The sequence below is a fragment of the Barbus barbus genome, assembly GCF_936440315.1.
Source record: "Barbus barbus genome assembly, chromosome: 19".
Lineage (NCBI taxonomy): Eukaryota > Metazoa > Chordata > Actinopteri > Cypriniformes > Cyprinidae > Barbus > Barbus barbus.
Window position 1 is genome coordinate 29979068 of NC_136747.1, and position 19935 is coordinate 29999002.

At 36.3% G+C, this 19935-nt stretch overlaps 1 protein-coding gene across 1 annotated transcript in view; it reads right to left on the reverse strand.

Moving 5' to 3' along the window:
- Nucleotides 1–19935, reverse strand: part of LOC306885015 (FH1/FH2 domain-containing protein 3-like) — a 73775-nt gene that overhangs the window by 7881 nt on the left and 45959 nt on the right. Inside the window, exons 14-23 of the mRNA XM_079441323.1 lie at nt 19325–19459; nt 19166–19216; nt 13338–13528; nt 11316–11642; nt 9052–9893; nt 6808–6966; nt 5888–6070; nt 2965–3084; nt 2719–2880; nt 768–958 (exon numbers count right to left, since the gene is read on the reverse strand). Coding sequence (XP_079297449.1) covers nt 768–958; nt 2719–2880; nt 2965–3084; nt 5888–6070; nt 6808–6966; nt 9052–9893; nt 11316–11642; nt 13338–13528; nt 19166–19216; nt 19325–19459 — 2361 coding nt within the window. The remainder of the gene's footprint in view (nt 1–767; nt 959–2718; nt 2881–2964; nt 3085–5887; nt 6071–6807; nt 6967–9051; nt 9894–11315; nt 11643–13337; nt 13529–19165; nt 19217–19324; nt 19460–19935) is intronic.

The following is a 19935-nucleotide window of genomic DNA, read 5'->3' on the forward strand; positions in this document are numbered from 1 at the left end:
AAGTCTGACTTCAGATCAAGAGGTTATATTGGACATCAAATCTTGTCCTCTAATCTCTCATGCTTGTTGTATTTGATTGTTTTTATTTTAATTTTAAAATGACATTTCTTTTTTACATTTTAATTCCTTTTTTAGTATTTCATTTTATTTGTTATTTTAAATGATTTATGTTTTATATTTTTATGATTTTAATAAATTAGAATTTTATTTCAATTGTTTTATTTAAAAAAATATTAATAAGAAATGTATATTGTCATGACTATTTTATTTTGATTGTTTATTTTTAAATGATTTATTTTTCATTTTTCTAATTTTTAATACATTTTTAGTATTTCAATTTTTGTAAGTGTTCTATTTTGGTTGCTTTTTATGTTAAAAAGGTTTATTTTATTTTACATTTTTATGACTTCACTAAATGGTAGTTTTTCGTTTCTTTTTTGTAAATTTTTATTTACTTTAAAATGATTCTTATTTTTAGGATTTTATTTTATTATAGTGTTTTATTTCTATTGCTTTAAAAAAAAAAAAAAAAAAATTCACATTTTGATTATTTTAATAAATTTTAATGAATTATGAATTTAATTAATTAATTAAGTGTTTTTTTTATATTATTCAACATTTTTATTATTTTAATGATTTCAAAATTTTCCTGATTTCAAATAATTTTTTACGAATGAAACCTGTTAAAGCTTATATTGATTAATGTCACATGACCCAGACTGAGCTTTAGCAAACAGACCGCATGACCTCTGGCGCTCACTCTTCACCTGTTTATGATCCTGCGGTGGACAGTTTTGAGGATGATGATTTTCTCGGCGCAGTCTTTCAGGAAGTCCGACATCTTCTGCTTCAGCGCCGGCTTCATCTCGTGCTTTGCGATGACTTTCAGGTGGTCCCATGATGCTTTGCAGCGCCACTCCATCTGAGTCAGTGTCTCCTGCAGCTGGTCGAAGTCCACCTGTGGACCGAAGACACAAACACAGATGTTACTTCCGCAGCATTCATCTACTATTACAGTTTATTACTGTAGTTTTTATTTTAATATTTTCATTTTCATTTTTGTTCAAGTTTTAGTTTGTTTGTTTTTTGTCATTTTTTTTTTTTTTTTATGTCTATATAGTTTTTAGTAATTTTTTTTTTATTTAATAATTTAGCAAATTCTTCTCATTTGGTGGTTTTTAATATTCATACATTTTTTATTACTTTTTATTTTTATCTTATTAATTTGTATTTAATTACAATACATTTTTATTCCTCATTTGCAAGTTTTACTAATTTTAAAAACAAGTTATTTTTATTTGGTTGTTTTTAATGTTTATACATTTTTGTATTATAAATTAATAAAATAAAATAAGTATTTAATTTAATAAATTTTCATTCCTCATTTGCATTTAAAAAAAATGTCTACATAGTTTTTATTTAATTTAATACATTTTAACTTCTCATTTGAAAGTTTTCCTCATTTTAATTATTTTTTAAAACTGTTTGTATTGTGTATATTTATTATGTATATATAAATACAAACACATCCATGCATATATTTAAGAAAAATATGCTGTTTCTATATTAAATATATTGATACATAATATAAATATATAAATACATGTAAATATTTTCAAAATATATACATGCATGTGTGTGTATTTATATATGCATAAAAAATATGCACAGTAAACATACATATAGTATGTAAACAAAAACGTTTATTTTGGATCCGATTAATAGCGATTAATTGTTTGACAGCACTACCCTAAACATGTTGCTCAGGATCAGCAGGAACAGGTTACTACACTGTTACTTTAGCGGAGCATGTGTTACTTTAGAGGAACGTGTGTTACTTTAGAGGAGCGCGAGTTACTTTAGAGGAGCGTGTGTTACTTTAGCGGAGAATGTGTTACTTTAGCGGAGAATGTGTTACTTTAGAGGAGCGTGTGTTACTTTAGAGGAGCGTGTGTTACTTTAGAGGAGCGTGTGTTACTTTAGCGGAGCATGTGTTATTTTAGCGGAGCGTGTGTTACTTTAGAGGAGCGTGTGTTACTTTAGCGGAGCGTGTGTTGCTTTAGCGGAGCGTGTGTTACTTTAGAGGAGCGTGTGTTACTTTAGCGGAGCGTGTGTTGCTTTAGCGGAGCGTGTGTTGCTTTAGCGGAGCGTGTGTTGCTTTAGCGGAGCGTGAGTTACTTTAGAGGAGCGTGAGTTACTTTAGAGGAGCGTGTGTTGCTTTAGTGGAGCGTGTGTTGCTTTAGCGGAGCGTGTGTTGCTTTAGCGGAGCGTGAGTTACTTTAGAGGAGCGTGAGTTACTTTAGAGGAGCGTGAGTTACTTTAGAGGAGCGTGTGTTACTTTAGAGGAGCGTGTGTTACTTTAGAGGAGCGTGAGTTACTTTAGAGGAGCGTGTGTTAGTTTAGAGGAGCATGTGTTACTTTATCTGAGTGTGTTACTTTATAGGAGTGCGTGTTACTTTAGCAGAGCGTGTTACGTTAGGAGCGTGTGTTACTTTAGCGGAGCGTGAGTTACTTTAGAGGAGCGTGTTACTTTAGCGGAGCATGTGTTACTTTATCTGAGTGTGTTACTTTATAGGAGTGCGTGTTACTTTAGCGGAGCGTGTTACGTTAGGAGCGTGTGTTACTTTATCTGAGCGTGTTACTTTATAGGAGTGCGTGTTACTTTATCTGAGCGTGTTACTTTATAGGAGTGCGTGTTACTGTAGGCGCGTGTATTACTTTAGCGGAACGTGTGACGGCGCCAATCTCAGAGTACAGGTCTGTGCTGTCGGGGAAGTTCTCCACCACGATGCTGCCGACGTGGTGCAGGAGCGACTGCTTATGAACCGTGTCCTTCACCTCAGGAACCTTCTCCAGATACGTCAGATCGAAGCCTTTGGCCTGCGCAAATATTATCATCATCAGTCAGATACATCAATATAATGATAATAAAGCGTTTCAGTGTGTGTCATGCTGAAGTCTCACGCTGGAGCCATTTAGGAAGTTTCCGATCCCCAGCAGAGTCGATAAGATGAAGCGCAGCGTTCTGTTCTTCTCAAGCTGATCCATGCCCTCCTTCAGGTCCTGTAGCGGCTCAGCCACTTCCTGTCAAACCAGAAACATGATTAACATGTTTTTGTTTAAAAAGTAATTTATTAGTAAGTTTTATTAAAAGTTTGAATTCACTTTTATTTGATATTTTCTGTTTTCATGTTAAAGTTGTATTAATTTTGTAGGGTTTTTCAGTTTTTTTTTTCATTGTCCCCTAGTGAAAAATAAATATACTTAAATGTATAAAAGTATACTACAAATATATTGTCATATTTATATACTTAATAAAATGCCCTGAAATTGTACTTTTAGTGTACTAAACACTGGTATACTTAAAGTCTGCTAAATTGGAACAAATAATTTTGTACTTAATGCACTTTTATTGTACAGAAGTAGTGCTGAAGTACAATTAAAGATATGCTTAGAATATTTGATTGTGCTAAAGTGGAACTATTGAAAGTATACTTCAGATACACTTTAAATATTATACATTGAAAGACCGATATTATTTAAAGATCATACAATCCTCATCAAAAGTGACATTAAAACAAGTTTTAGACTTAATATTAAGAAATGTGCATTGTTGTGCACGAGCAGTACACCAAATAAAGTTTAATTAATTTTTATATCAGAGTTATCTGTCAGTAAATATGTTAATAGATTTGAACTAAGTATAAAATAAATGTATTTTAAATATATTACTTTTTTACTAGGGTCTATATAGATTTATTCATTTTTATTTCATTTGTAGTTATTTTAGTAAATCAAGGTAAACTAAATGATCTGAAACTTAATTTCAGTTCAGTATTTTTTATTTTATTTCAAGTAATTAAAACTTTTCTATAGGTTTCATTTTAATTTTAGTTAAAGTTTTAGTGATTTTGTTTCACTAATTTCATTTTTATTATTTATGTATTTTTTTTAAATGCCCATAGTTTTAAATCACTTTTACTTTTACTTTGAGTTACTTGTAGTACATCAAAACTGAGAAATGTTTCCTTGGCAAATAGCTGAAATTAAAGTTTTTAGTATGTTCTTTTTCAGATAAAGTTTATTTTATTTCAAGCAACAAAAGTTTTCATGGTTTTTATATTAACTAATTAAAGGAATTTTGTTGCATGTGTTTTGCATTTTTTAATGTAAATATAATTTTATTTCAGTTTTAGCTATTTTAGATAAACTACTTATTTTAGTGAAACTAAATGAAAATGAGAAAGTATTGAAAGCTGAAATTATATTTGAACTTTTTTATTTAAGTATATATATAAAAATTTCCAGTTAACTTTTATTTTACTTTTCTTTTGTGGTTTAGTTTTAGTTAGCTAACCCTGGCAATTAATTAACCTATTAAATGCCAGGTCATTTTGACTGAACAGATGAGTGAACAGATGAGTTATAGGACGTGTTTTATACGCAGGTACAGATCTGTGAAACACCACATTCCCTGTGTCTTCAGGATCTGAGATGGAGGAGAAAACAAATGTGTTTCTGGTTATTGAGTATTTTGTTTGTAGCACACGATGTTCCTCTCCATCAGGACGACTGAAAAAATCTCCTGCATCAGAGAACGATAAAACACCACAACCTGAGGAATGCTGGAAACTTCACGGAGAGAGAGATGGGAATGTTTTGTGCTCTCTGAATGCTTTCACCTCTGCAGGTAAAGAGAGTCTGTAAACGTGACGTCAGCGAAGTCTAATATCAGTACTAATGTAAGTGTAAAGGTCTTTGCACACTGAGTCTGAAATTATCATCTGAAATTTTTGCACATTAAAAAATAAATACAACCTCATGTTGTGTCAATCATGTTTACACATTGCCTCCGAAACTTTCGTCCATAATACAAATTGTTTGGAGTGTTTGATCATTTTATGACTAAGGCTGTGCTCTTCATACATCTTAAGTGAGTTAAAAACATATTTAACCAGTGTTATTTATAATATTATAGTTTCTATTATTATTTTTATATTTTCTGTTTTAATTTAAATTGTAGTAAAACTTTTAGTCATTTTGTTGCACATTTTTGTTATTTTTTTATTTTTTTTAAATATGTCTATATATTTTTTTATAAATTTTTATTTCAGTTTTAGTTTTGGTTATTTTAGTACATCAAGGTAAACTAATTGAGAAATGTATTTTGGCAACTAGCTAAAATTGAAATTACAAAGTTTAATTAATTTATTTTATTTCAATTAAAGTTAATTGTATTCCGAATAAAAAAACGTTTTTTAATGGTTTTAGTTTTAGTTAAATATACAGTAATAACCCTAGATCAAGAGTTTTTAGATCAGACTGTCCCATTTTATCAGAATTCTGTCAGTTCTTCAGAAAGAATGGTTAATCTTTGTAGAATTTTGTCAAGTTTTGAAATATATTGGGAAAAAAAAAATCACAAATATAATATCATTCAAAAGGATTAAAAAAAAGAAAGAAAGAAATGTATGCTTTCATTAAGGACACGTTAAACTGATCGAAAGTGACAGTGATATTTATAATGTTCCATTTCAAATAAATACTGTTCTTTTGAACATTCTATTCATCTGTGAATCCTGAAAAATATAACGTATCACAAGTTTCCACAAAAATATTGTGCAGCACAACTGTTTTCAACATTGATAATAATCAGAAATGTTTCTTGAGCAGCAACTCATCATCTTAGAATGATTTCTGAAGGATAATGTGACACTGAAAACTGGAGTACTAATGCTGAAAATTCAACTTTGATTACAGAAATAAATTACAGTTTAACAGATATTAACATAGTAAAAACAGTTAAATATTATTAGTTTCAAACAGCTGTTTTCTGTGTTTTTGATCAAATAAATGCAGCCTTGCTGTGCAGAAGAGACTCACTCACCTTCTCGGTGGCTTCATAGTCGAGTTTGAAGGCCCAGAGCTGCAGGCGTGCGGAGAGCTCAGTGATGGAGGACAGTGTCAGCAGGAACTGCTCTGCGCTGCCCAGCGGAATGTCAGGATTCACCAGCTGAGCTTCCTGGATCTTCTGCGTTTCTTCCTCTGTGGGAATCATCGTCAGGATTTTCTACAGCATGAAGGAGGGATGAGGCAAAATGTAACATTCTAAATTGGTGAAATTTAACAATGTGAAATGGCAAATTGTAAAATCCTAAGGCAAAATGTAATATTCTAAAATGGTGAAGTGTAACAATCTGAAATGGCCAAATGTAACATTCTATGGACAAATGTTACATTGCAAGGCAAAATGTAACGGTCTATGGCGAAATGTTACATTCTAAAATGGCAACATGTAACATTCTAAAATGGCAACATGTAACATTCCAAAATGCCAAATTGTAACATTTTAAGGCAAAATGTTACATTCTAAAATGGTGAAATGGCAAATTGGAACATTCTAAAACGGTAAAATGTAACATTCTGAAATCCAAAATTGTAACATTCTAGGCAAAATGTAACATTCAATGGACAAATGTTACATTGCAAGGCAAAATGTAACATTCTATGGCAAAATGTTACATTCTAAAATGGCAAAATGTAACATTCTGAAATGCCAAAATGTAACATTCTGAAATGCCAAATTGTAACATTCTAAGGCAAAATGTAACATTCTATGGCAAAATGAGTATAACACAGAGATGTTAGTCCCGTCTGAATTGGTACATAAAAATCGCAGACGTCAGGTGATAAGAATCTAAACTCAAACGTATTTTAGAAAACTAGTTCCATTCGAATAGGGTTTAAGATGGCAAAAATGTAACATTCTAAAATGGCGAAATGTAACAGATGTGTGTTTTTCTGCACCTCAATGCCCTCTTTGTTGAGAGCGTACTCATCAAAGTTCAGTATGGCGGTTTTAATGGTGCGCGGTGGGGGAAGAACCGTCAGACCGATGTTGATGGAGTTGCTGCGTTTGGAGTCCAGAATGATGATCTCCTGCCGCTTCCCATCCACTGCCGTTTTCTGTTCAACACACAGATACAATCATCAGTGCAACAAATGACAGTCTGTCATTTCATTCATTTTTCATTCATGAATTGCTTATATGGGTCATCGGTTCAAACCAATAAATCATGAATTCATTCATTTTTAATTATTTAAGCTAAATATTTAAGCATCACTCATAAGACTCATAAGAGTTACACATTTGTTCTATAGTTGAATTCAGTGAGTATATATATTCAGTGAGTATATACAGTATCTCACAGAAGTGAGTACACCCCTCACATTTTTGTAAATATTGTATTATATCTTTTCATGTGACAACACTGAAGAAATGACACTTTGCTACAATGTAAAGTAGTGAGTGTACAGCTTGTTTAACAGTGTAAATTTGCTGTCCCCTCAAAATAACTCAACACACAGCCATTAATGTCTAAACCGCTGGCCACAAAAGTGAGTACACCCTAAGTGAAAATGTCCAAATTGGGCCCAAAGTGTCAATATTTTGTGTGGCCACCATTATTTTCCAGCACTGCCTTAACCCTCTTGGGCATGGAGTTCACCAGAGCTTCACAGGTTGCCACTGAAGTCTTCTTCCACTCCTCCATGACGACATCACGGAGCTGGTGGATGTTAGAGACCTTGCGCTCCTCCACCTTCTGTTTGAGGATGCCCCACAGATGCTCAATAGGGTTTAGGTCTGGAGACATGCTTGGCCAGTCTATCACCTTTACCCTCAGCTTCTTTAGCAAGGCAGTGGTCATCTTGGAGGTGTGTTTGGGGTCGTTATCATGTTGGAATACTGCCCTGCGGCCCAGTCTCTGCTTCAGTATGTCACAGTACATGTTGGCCTTCATGGTTCCCTCAATGAACTGTAGCTCCCCAGTGCCGGCAGCACTCATACAGCCCCAGACTATGACACTCCCACCACCATGCTTGACTGTGGGCAAGACACACTTGTCTTTGTACTCCTCACCTGGTTTCCGCCACACACACTTGACACCATCTGAACCAAATAAGTTTATCTTGGTCTCATCAGACCACAGGACATGGTTCCAGTAATCCCTGTCCTTAGTCTGCTTGTCTTCAGCAATCTGTTTGTGGGCTTTCTTGTGCATCATCTTTAGAAGAGGCTTCCTTCTTGGACGACAGCCATGCAGACCAATTTGCTGCAGTGTGCGGCGTATGGTCTGAGCACTGACAGGCTGACCCCCCACCCCTCCAACCTCTGCAGCAATGCTGGCAGCACTCATACGTCTATTTCCCAAACACAACCTCTGGATATGACGCTGAGCAACTTCTTTGATCGACCATGGCGAGGCCTGTTCTGAGTGGAACCTGTCCTGTTAAACCGCTATATGGTCTTGGCCACCGTGCTGCAGCTCAGTTTCAGGGTCTTGGCAATCTTCTTGTAGCCTACGCTATCTTTATGTAGCGCAACAATTCTTTTTTTCAGATCCTCAGAGAGTTCTTTGCCATGAGGTGCCATGTTGAACTTCCAGTGACACGTATGAGAGAGTGAGAGCGATAACACCAAATTTAACACACCTGCTCCCCATTCACACCTGAGACCTTGTAACACTAACGAGTCACATGACACCAGGGAGAGAAAATGGCTAATTTGGCCCAATTTGGACATTTTCACTTAGGGGTGTACTAACTTTTGTGGCCAGCGGTTTAGACATTAATGGCTGTGTTGAGTTATTTTGAAGGGACAGCAAATTTACACTGTTATACAAGCTGTACACTCACTACTTTACATTGTAGCAAAGTGTCATTTCTTCAGTGTTGTCATATGAAAAGATATAATAAAATATTTACAAAAATGTGAGGAGCGTACTCACTTCTGTGAGATACTGTATATATTCATTAGTGCATTGCTCAAAAGAGACAGATTAATTCAATAACTGGATTCAGTGAGTCCATTTGTGTTGGTTCAAACCAAAAACGTATGAATTCATTCATTTTTTTTTTAAGCAATTCATTAAAGCATCACTCATAAGAGTCATTTGTTTTTTGTGCAGTCAAAAATACACCAGAACAAAACTTAATTTGACTTGAGCAAGAAATTTGTTTTGATTGTATTGTGACGGTGATTCTGCTAACCTTAGTCACGGGCATCTCTTTGGATTTGCTCTCAAACAGGTGTTCAAGTTTAGCCGTGTCAAGTTTGACAGGTTCAAGTCTGGACCAGAGCGACTCTTGGCTACGTTTGTGGTTGCGGTAGATCCAGTCGGCGGGCCGGACTTCACTCCAGAACAAGCGGATGGTCTTCTTCCTCTTCTGGAAGAGCGGCACTTGCTCTGCCTGCTGATGAGGAGGGGGCGGAGCCTGGCTGGAGAAGCAGGGAGGGGGTGGAGGCACGCGGATGCTGAACATGGGAGGGGGCGGAGGACAGCCAAACATAGGGGGTGGGGCCGGGAGGTTAAAGGGGCAGGGCGGTGGTGGAGGGGGCAGAGCCAACAGATCGCCAGAGCTGTATAAACTCCCAGAGTCCAGGACATCCTCGTCATCCTCATCTCCCAGATCGGTGAAGTCTATGTCGCCAATGCGCAGATCCCGCGGACTCGCCATCAGCTGGTCCCAGATGCAGTCCGACTCCTTCTTCGGAGCTGGTGGTGGAGGAGGAGGTTCCTGCGTTTCTATTGGTGGAGAGGTGAGACCCTTCACGATGTCTCCGAAGCGCTCGGCGAACGTTCGCACGTTGCTCTGGTGCGCGGCTTTCTTGTCTTCTTCATGACTAGCATCGTTCTCTTCGCGAGGCGTCGCGTCCTGTGACGAATCCTCAGCCTTTTCTTTTGCGTCTCGCTCTTTGTCCTCGGCCAGCTCGTCTTCATCCTCATCTTCCTCCGAGGGTTTCTTGCTCTGCGAGTAGAGCATGTCCAGCATGAAGAGCTTGCTGTCGAGGATCTTGTTTCGTTGTTCATTCACGCTCTCAGGCCACTGACCTGCAGCAAACACACAGACAGAAAGACCTTAGATACACCAGTTACTAGTTTACCGATGGTTAGGCCCATCTCTGACCCTGATTTGTTAAATTTTTATGTTAATTTGATCATGATTTAAGCTACCATTAAGAGTGTAGTACTCACATTTTGATATGTTTAAATACATTTAGACATATTTTTCTTAAGATTAGTGTAGAAAATGTAAAAAAGTCTACATTTGGACCAACTGATTATTATGGTTTAGTATTTTAAAAAAAAAGATTTTTATTTTTAATATATATATATTAAATTAATATATTTATTTGTGTATTATGTTATATATAGATTTAATTTATATTATTATAATAACAAAATAATAACATAACTAATTTACATTGGTATGTATGAATATATATTATGTATTACATTTAATAATATTCCTTATTTTAGTCATTTTAATTAGCTTTACATTTTAGTTCAGCTTTAGATATAGCAATATTTTAGCAGTTAGCATTTTAGCTTTTTAAATGTTTTATTTTAATATTTCAGATTTTCTATATTAAATTTTACATTACTTATAGAATTTATTGTAATTAATAATAATTACTATAATACAATTAATTCATAATAAATTATATAATAAATTAATACATAGTTATATACAGTACATTATGTATATTATTTTTGTTTTTGCTTTTTCCAGATTTTTAAAATTGAATCTTGTTTTATATATATATATATATATATATATATATATATATATATATATATATATATATATATACACAGTATATATACATACAGTCATGGCCAAAAATATCAGCACCCTTGGTAAATATGATCAAAGAAGGCTGTGAAAATTAATCTGCATTGTTAATCCTTTTGATCTTTTATTTTAAACATTCACAAAAATCTAAACTTTCATTGGATAATAAGAATTTAAAATGGGGGGAAACATCATTATGAAATAAATGTTTTTCTCTAATGATAAAAACATAAATGTTTTTCATTTAGAAATAAATGTTTTTCTTTGTTTTTTCTCATTGTGATGGATGATTAAGGGAATTCGGGCTTTGTTTTCCCTCCTATTTATATTTCTGTGAAACAGGAAGCCATGGCTGGATAATTTCATGTTCATAATGAAACCCTGAGCACCCTGGAGTGCTCAAAATTGTGAATATGAATGGAAATATACTTCAGAGATATTTTACTTTTAATTTCTAGGGGTGCCAATATGTGTCCAACATGTATTTGAGAAAAACATTTATTTCATAATGATATTTCCCCCCCATTTTAAATTCGTATTATCCAATGAAAGTTTAGATATTTGTGAATTTTTTTAATAAAAGATCAAAAGGATTAACAATGCAGATTCATTTTCACAGCCTTCTTTGATCATATTTACCAAGGGTGCCGATATTATTTAGTAATAATTATTCTCACCCGTCTCCGCTCCGCCTGCAGTGAGTCGATCTTCCCTTTCTAGTGTGCTGCTGGCTGAAGATATACTGGAGGCGGAGCAGTTATCCTTCTCGTTCACTTCTTCATTCTGTCGTTCTTTATCACTCAAGATCCCGCTGTCCTCCGCCTCTCCATCCGGCGCTTCCCGTTCAGACCCCTCCTCTTCCTCTTCCGCCTGCTCCTCAGCTCCGCCCACTTCCTGTTCAGCACTTATCTCCTCCACTTCCTCTTCCTGTTCCTCTCTGGGTTCTACGTCCTTATCCTCGGGTTCTAGACTGGCCTCCACGTCCGGTTCTAGATCAATAGTGTCTGTGGAGAAGGTGATAGAGACTTAAACTTAATTTTACTTTATATTTTTGAGGCTCTTCTGCTCACCAAGGCTCAATTATTTAATCAAAAATATAGTAAAAAATGTGAAATATTATTATGATTTAAAACAGCTCTTTTCTATGTGAATGTCTGTTAAACTATAATTTATTTATGTGATCAAAGCTGAATTTTCAGCATCATTACTCCAGAAATCACATGATCCTTCAGAAATCATTCTAATATACTGATTTGCTGCTCAAGAAACATTTCTGATTATTATCAATGTTGAATTGTCGTGCTGCACAATATCTTTGTGGAAACTGTAATACATTTTATTTTTCAGGATTCCCAGATGAACAGAAAGTTCAAAAGAACAGCATTTATTTGAAATAGAAATCTTTTGCAACATAATAAATATCTTCAGTGTCACTTTTGATCATTTTTTTTTTTCTTAAATGTTACCTGCATAGAATGATTTCTGAAAGACTGGAGTAATGACGCTTTGATCACAGCAATAAATTATATTTGACTATAGATTCACATAGGTAACAGCTGTTTTAAATTGTAATGATATTTCACAATTATTTCTGTATTTTTAATTAAATAAATGCAGCCTTGGTGAGCAGAAGAGAGCAGTATATAGTGTGTATAATGTGCTTGTAATCAGGTTCAACATGTGACTTCCTGCACTAATAAAGTCCCTCAGATGACGGGCTCTGTAAGGGCCCTCTGTGGCCCCGATTGCAGGCCTCTCACGGACATTAACAGGGAACACACCTGTTTGTGTCAGCACTCCACCAAACACACACACTTCCTTTGAGAAATAACACAGCCTGTTTGAGAGCGAGTGTGTGTGTGAGGTGATGGAGAGGTCACACTATCAGCGCTTATGACTGAGTCCTTTTAAACAGTTAAATAAAGACACACTGACTTCAGAACAGTTGTTTTTGCTTTGCTTTTTCCAAACACGTTTCCTCACGCGAGTTAAAGACTTGACCTGACACCTCAAGACAAGCGTCTGCAGCTGTAAGCATCACATCTTAAAACTATGATGACTTTACGATATATACAGTTGGGCAAAAAAGTATTTAGTCAGCCAACAATTGTGCAAGTTCTCCCACTTAAGAAGATGAGAGAGGCCTGTAATTTTCATCATAGGTACACTTCAACTATGAGAGACAGAATGGGGGGAAAGAATCCAGGAAATCACATTGCAAATAATTTATTTAAAAATCCTACAATGTGATTTCCTGGATTCTTTCTGACACTCTATTCTCCAATCTGATACTGTTAAGTGCTTTGACACAATCTGTATTGTTAAAAGCGCTATATAAATAAAGGTGACTTGACTTGACTTGCCCAAATATTGATTTCGGATCATTTTTAACCAAAAAAAGTTACAGACTGCAGCTTTAAATAAAGATCATGTTCCATGAAGATATTTAGTAAATTTCCTACCGTAAATATTTAAAAACTTTTTCAGTATTTAGATTTTTTTGCTCCCTCAGATTCCAGATTTGCAAATAGTTGTATCTCAGCCAAATATTGTCCTATCATAACAAACCATACATCAATTGAGAGATTATTTATTCAGCTTTCAGATGATGTATACAACTCAATTTCAAAAAATTGACTCTTGTGACTGGCTTTGTAGTCTCGGATCACATATTGAGGGTGTGTGTTAGGTGGATTTACCTGGTTCAGAAGGCAGGTACGACGTGATGGGCGTGTCCTGCTCGTCCTGTGATGTCATAGAGGAGGGCGTGGCACTGCGGGATGATTGACAGGTGTCCGTCGGGCTCAGAGTGAGGCTGAGACCTCGAGGCGCAGAATGCATTCGCTCTCGCTCAAACTCCTCGTCCGCCAGTCGCTCGGCTGTCCGAAACCTGACACACACGTTCATCAAACACAGTCAATCCTGTCTGCTCTGCTTCTCCTCTCCTCGCTCTGAAGACACATTCTCACACTGTGTGTTTTCAGTCAAACGGGACGGGAATGTGTGGAAGCGAGAGGAGGAGGAAAAATGTGTTTGGATTCGAGGAAAAGTGGGTTAAAAAAGGCTGAGGGGGGAAAATAAGACTAAACCTGTTCAAGATGTGACATCTCACACACACACACACACACTCTACATAACACTACATGACATACATAAGAGACATCTCAAAAAAACATAATAGTCTAATACATTAATACAAAAGTATTTAAGAATGTTAAAAATAATCAAATAAATACTTAAATACTCAATATTAATTAGTTCATGTGATGATATTTTTGATGAAGTATTTTTTATGTATGTATGTATATATATATATATATATATATATATATATGACAAATTGTAGAAAGTAAGACTTATTAAAATATAATAAATAAAGTATTAAGAATAAGTTAAACTAATACAATAATTGACATTAATATATTTTTATTGTATTATATAAATATCAATCCATGTATCTATGCATTTATCTATCTATTTATATGCAAAATGCATTACAAAGAATATACAAATCCGATTCCAAAAAAGTTGGGACACTGTACAAATTACGAATAAAAAAGGAATGCAATAATTTACAAATCTCATAAACTTATATTTTATTCACAATAGAATATAGATAACATATCAAATGTTGAAAGTGAGACATTTTGAAATGCCATGCCAAATATTGGCTCATTTTGGATTTCATGAGAGCTACACATTCCAAAAAATTTGGGACAGGTAGCAATAAGAGGCTGGAAAAGTTAAATGTACATATAAGGAACAGCTGGAGGACCAATTTGCAACTTATTAGGTCAATTGGCAACATGATTGGGTATAAAAAGAGCCTCTCAGAGTGGCAGTGTCTCTCAGAAGTCAAGATGGCAAGAGGTTCACCAATTCCCCCAATGCTGCGGCGAAAAATAGTGGAGCAATATCAGAAAGGAGTTTCTCAGAGAAAAATTGCAAAGAGTTTGAAGTTATCATCATCTACAGTGCATAATATCATCCAAAGATTAAAAAAATCTGGAACAATCTCTGTGCGTAAGGGTCAAGGCCGGAAAACCATACTGGATGCCTGTGATCTTCGGGCCCTTAGACGGCACTGCATCACATACAGGAATGCTACTGTAATGGAAATCACAACATGGGCTCAGGAATACTTCCAGAAAACATTGTCGGTGAACACAATCCACCGTGCCATTCGCCGTTGCCGGCTAAAACTCTATAGGTCAAAAAAGAAGCCATATCTAAACATGATCCAGAAGCGCAGGCGTTTTCTCTGGGCCAAGGCTTATTTAAAATGGACTGTGGCAAAGTGGAAAACTGTTCTGTGGTCAGACGAATCAAAATTTGAAGTTCTTTTTGGAAAATTGGGACGCCATGTCATCCGGACTAAAGAGGACAAGGACAACCCAAGTTGTTATCAGCGCTCAGTTCAGAAGCCTGCATCTCTGATGGTATGGGGTTGCATGAGTGCGTGTGGCATGGGCAGCTTACACATCTGGAAAGGCACCATCAATGCTGAAAGGTATATCCAAGTTCTAGAACAACATTCTAGTTTGGCTCTAGAGAGCCAAACTCTTCTCGTTTGCGAAGGCGGACACTTTTCTCTCCTCTCCTCCCCTTATCTTCCCTGCTTGCTCTCTCGTCTTGTCTATTGTCTAACACTTGAGAGACTCTTTCTGCACTGCTCTCCAAACCGAAAAATCATGGATTTGATCAACTGGTCTCTCAATGCAGTTGACACCATATTTACAAGAGCCCTGGGTTCGGGGGAGCCCAATTGTCCTGCTGGAACGTTCGCTACCGGCTACACGATGGACGCATGGGAGAGATGGCGGGTCGTGTGTCTGGCGGCTCTTTCCGTGGAGGACATTGAAAACATCTACCTATTCGGAACCATGATAACGGGTTTTCTGCTGATTGGATTAGGCTTTGCCCTGGGTTATCAGAGAATTCAGAAGACGGGAACAGCTGTCAAAAGCCTCACAAGGCTGCCCGTCATGATTGAAGCAGTGGGCAGAGCGGTCAGCACTGAGACTGAAACTATCAACCGCAATATGGATTCTATCACAGAGAAGCTCACGGCTGTGCTGAGAAAAATTGATGGACTTGGAGACCAGAATGGACAAAGAGAGCTGTGAAATTGGTATGCAGCTGCTCAGCACCAAGACCAAACAATTGCAATCTTATCTTCTTTCGGCTTCCCAAAACAACAGAACTGCCTCGGACAAGGTCGTTCTGGAAACAACCCCCCCGGAAGGGCACTGCAGTGAGACGCTCTTGCTTCCTGACCCCTCCCACAGACACCCGGTGATTGTCGACTCCGTCTGGGTCCCGATCAAGGCCGTTTCCATGGCAATTGCTGTGTCGCTATCACAATCTGCGGACTGAGACAACTTGTTTTGGATACCAGCGTGGCGGATCTCCAGGCCTACAAATACACAAACTCACATACACACAGACGCACATATATACAGATATGCATTCACCTCCCAAACCCCATCCAACGCCTTTGCCGCTTTGTACCGCCAGTCTGACAAGCGGGTCTGTGATTAGCGCTGAGAGGCTACAGGTCCGGGTGGCTGCTCGTCTGAGCTGGATTATCCCCCCCCCCCCTTGCAAGTCCTGTGTCTCTGTATTGATTGTACTTTTGTTGCTGAGGTGTTTTTCATGTTCTCATAATGTACTCCCGAAGGAGCATAGTATGGGGATTATTTTTTTTTTTCCTCTCCTTCCTCATGTTATGCTGTATTCTTCTTCTCTATTGTATTTCGTTGCCTTGTACCCACATGTGCAATGACAATAAAGTTGAATCTAATCTAAACTAATCTAATATGCTCCCATCCAGACATTGTCTCTTTCAGGGAAGACCTTGCATTTTCCAACATGATAATGCCAGACCACATACTGCATCAATTACAACATCATGGCTGCGTAGAAGGAGGAGCCGGGTACTGAAATGGCCAGCCTGCAGTCCAGATCTTTCACCCATAGAAAACATTTGGCGCATCATAAAGAGGAAGATGCAACAAAGAAGACCTAAGACAGTTGAGCAACTAGAAGCCTGTATTAGACAAGAATGGGACAACATTCCTATTCCTAAACTTGAGCAACTTGTCTCCTCAGTCCCCAGACGTTTGCAGACTGTTATAAAAAGAAGAGGGGATGCCACACAGTGGTAAACATGGCCTTGTCCCAACTTTTTTGAGATTTGTTTATGCCATGAAATTTAAAATAAACTTATTTTTCCCTTAAAATGATACATTTTCTCAGTTTAAACATTTGATATGTCATCTATGTTGTATTCTGAATAAAATATTGAAATTCGAAACTTCCACATCATTGCATTCTGTTTTTATTCACAACTTGTCCAGTGTCCCAACATTTTTGGAATCGGGTTTGTAAAAGGACACATATTATATATATATATATATATATATATATATGTATGTGTGTGTGTGTGTATATATATGGATATATATGTCTAAGTGTGTGTGTGTGTATACAGTCCCCTCTATAAGTATTGGAACAATAAATACAAAATTGCTCTGTTGGCTGTGGTGTCAAGACATTTGCAAATATGATTAAAAGATGAATATGAGACAAAACTACAGAATGTCACATTTTATTATTAGCCGTTTCAACACATAGATGTTTTACCAAATAAAAAGAACAGCACTTTTAGAGTTCATCCCACTCGTTGATGTGAGCATAAGTATTGGGACAGATGAACATAAGGCAGATATAAAAGATTAAAAGCTATTATTTAGTTGCAGATCCCTTGCACACAATCACAGCAGTGAGTCTGTGACCCATAGACATCACCAGACTCTTGCTCTCATCCTTTGAAATACTTATTTCCAATTGTTGCTTGTTTTGGGGAGTTTCTGCCTTTACTCTCCTCTCCAGCTGGTGAAATTCATGTTCAATCAGATTTAAATCTGGAGATTGACTTGGGCAATCTAAGACTTTCCATTTCTTTGCCCTTATAAACTCCTTGACTGAACTGGCAGGGTGTTTTGGGTCATTGTCCTGATGCAATATGAAGCACTTCCCAATGAATCTGGTGGCATTTTCTTGAATATTGGTAGGCAAGATGGTTTTGTACCCTTCCAAATTCACTCTGCTACTGTCATCATACATTAAGTCATCAGTAAAGTTGAGAGGGTCTGTTCCAGAGACACCCATGCATGCCCATGCCATGACACCACCTCCACCATGCTTTACAGATGAGGCTGTATGCTTGGGATCATTGCAGTTCCCTTTGTTTCTCCACATTTTTGCTTTCCCATCACTTAGATAAAGGTTCATCTTTGTCTCATCGGTCCATAAACACAGTTCCAAAACTCTTCTGGCTCATCTTTGTGCTTTTTTGCAAACTCTAATCTTGCCTTTCTATGTTTGGTGCTGGTCAGGTTTGCATCTTGCTGTGTAGCATCTGTAATTCTGTGTCAAAGTCTCCTGAGGATAGTAGATTGTCAGAGCATCACCCAGCTTTCTGGAAGTTGTTGGTGATTTTACAGACACGTCTTTTAGGGTTCATTTTCACAGCTTTTATGATTTGTCTGTCATCAACTACTGTTGTTTTCTCAGCCGATCAGGTCGTTGTTGGTTGCTGGTGTCGCTGGTGGTTTCCAAACTCTTGATTTCTCCATACCCTTTGTTTTTGCTGGAGCTCTAACTCACTTCCTCTTTTCTTTTAGCATCCAAATTGCTTGCTTTTCTCTCAAAGGCAGCTCTCTCATTTTCATCCTGGTTTGTGTGTCATCATCGAATGCAAGATGAAGAATTAATGCAACAGGACACAGCTGATCACTTAGAAAGACCTGTGAGGTAACTGCTCCAATACTTCTGCTCACATTAGATAGAGGGATGAAACTCTAAAAGTGCTGAACTTCTTAGCTGGTAAAACATGTATGTGTTGAAACGGCTAATAATAAAATGTGACATTCTGTAGTTTTGTCTCATATTCATCTTTTAATCATATTTGTAAATGTGTTGACTCCACAGCCAACAGAGCAATTTTGTCTTTACTCTTCTAATACTTATGGAGGGCAATGTATATTAGTGCTGTCAAATGATTAATCGCGTTTAATCCAATCCAAAATAAAAAAATGTTTTACATAATGTATGTGTGTATACTGTGTATATTTATTATGTATATATAAATACACACACAAACAGTAAATATTTTGAATATATAAACATAACATATTTTTCTTAAATATATACATGCATGTGTGTATTTACATATACATAATAAATACACACAGTACAAACACACACATATATTATGTAAACAAAAACATTTATTTTGGATGCAATTAATTGTTTGACAGCACTAATATATATGTATATATATATATATATATATATATATATATATATATATATATATATATATATATATATATATATATATATATATACACACAGATACATACACATATATATATACATACATGCTAGGGTTTGACCCTCAATTCTCCATGAGATTTACTGACTAAATATGACTGGTCAACTAGTTAGTGAATAAACTCACCTCTCCTCTCGAGCGTGTCTGGCCTCCTCCATGTTGGACACATAGTCCCGACTGCGCACACACACACACACACACACACACACACAGGCAGCAGGATTAGATCAGGTGATCTGTATGATGATAACTGGTGTGTGATTGAGTGTATTGTGGATGCTGGACCTGTGTCGGTTGCGCTCCTCTCTCTCGATGCGCTGCAGCCGCTCCTCTCGCTCCAGCCGTCGTCTCTCTCTCTCTGCCGCCAGAGACTCCTGATGCTGCCGGTACGACGACGACAGCAGGCCACCCAGAGCAGGCCTAAAACACCATCCATTACCATTAACACTGGGCATAAATAAAACTATATTATATATGTAAATAAAAGATAATAATGATAATAAACTCAATAAATTAGTAAATAATAATGTATAAATAATAAAGGTAATATAAAATTCATAATATATAAAATAAAATATATATTAAATAACATTTAGGTATGTAAATAAAAACATAAAATTACTATATAATAATATATATATATATACACACACACACACACACACATTGACACAGTTGTAATATAATATAATACAACATTGACAGTTGTTGAACTGAATCAACTGAATCTGAACTGATCCGAATAAACACTGTATAGTTTTCTGTACAGCTGCTTACAGCTGAAAATTAATTAGTTTCATAACTGATGAACACTATTATTTTCTTGTTTATTAATGTGAAGCTGCTAGAATTAATCTGTATGGTATGCACCGCTCTATAGAAGTGAATGTGATCAG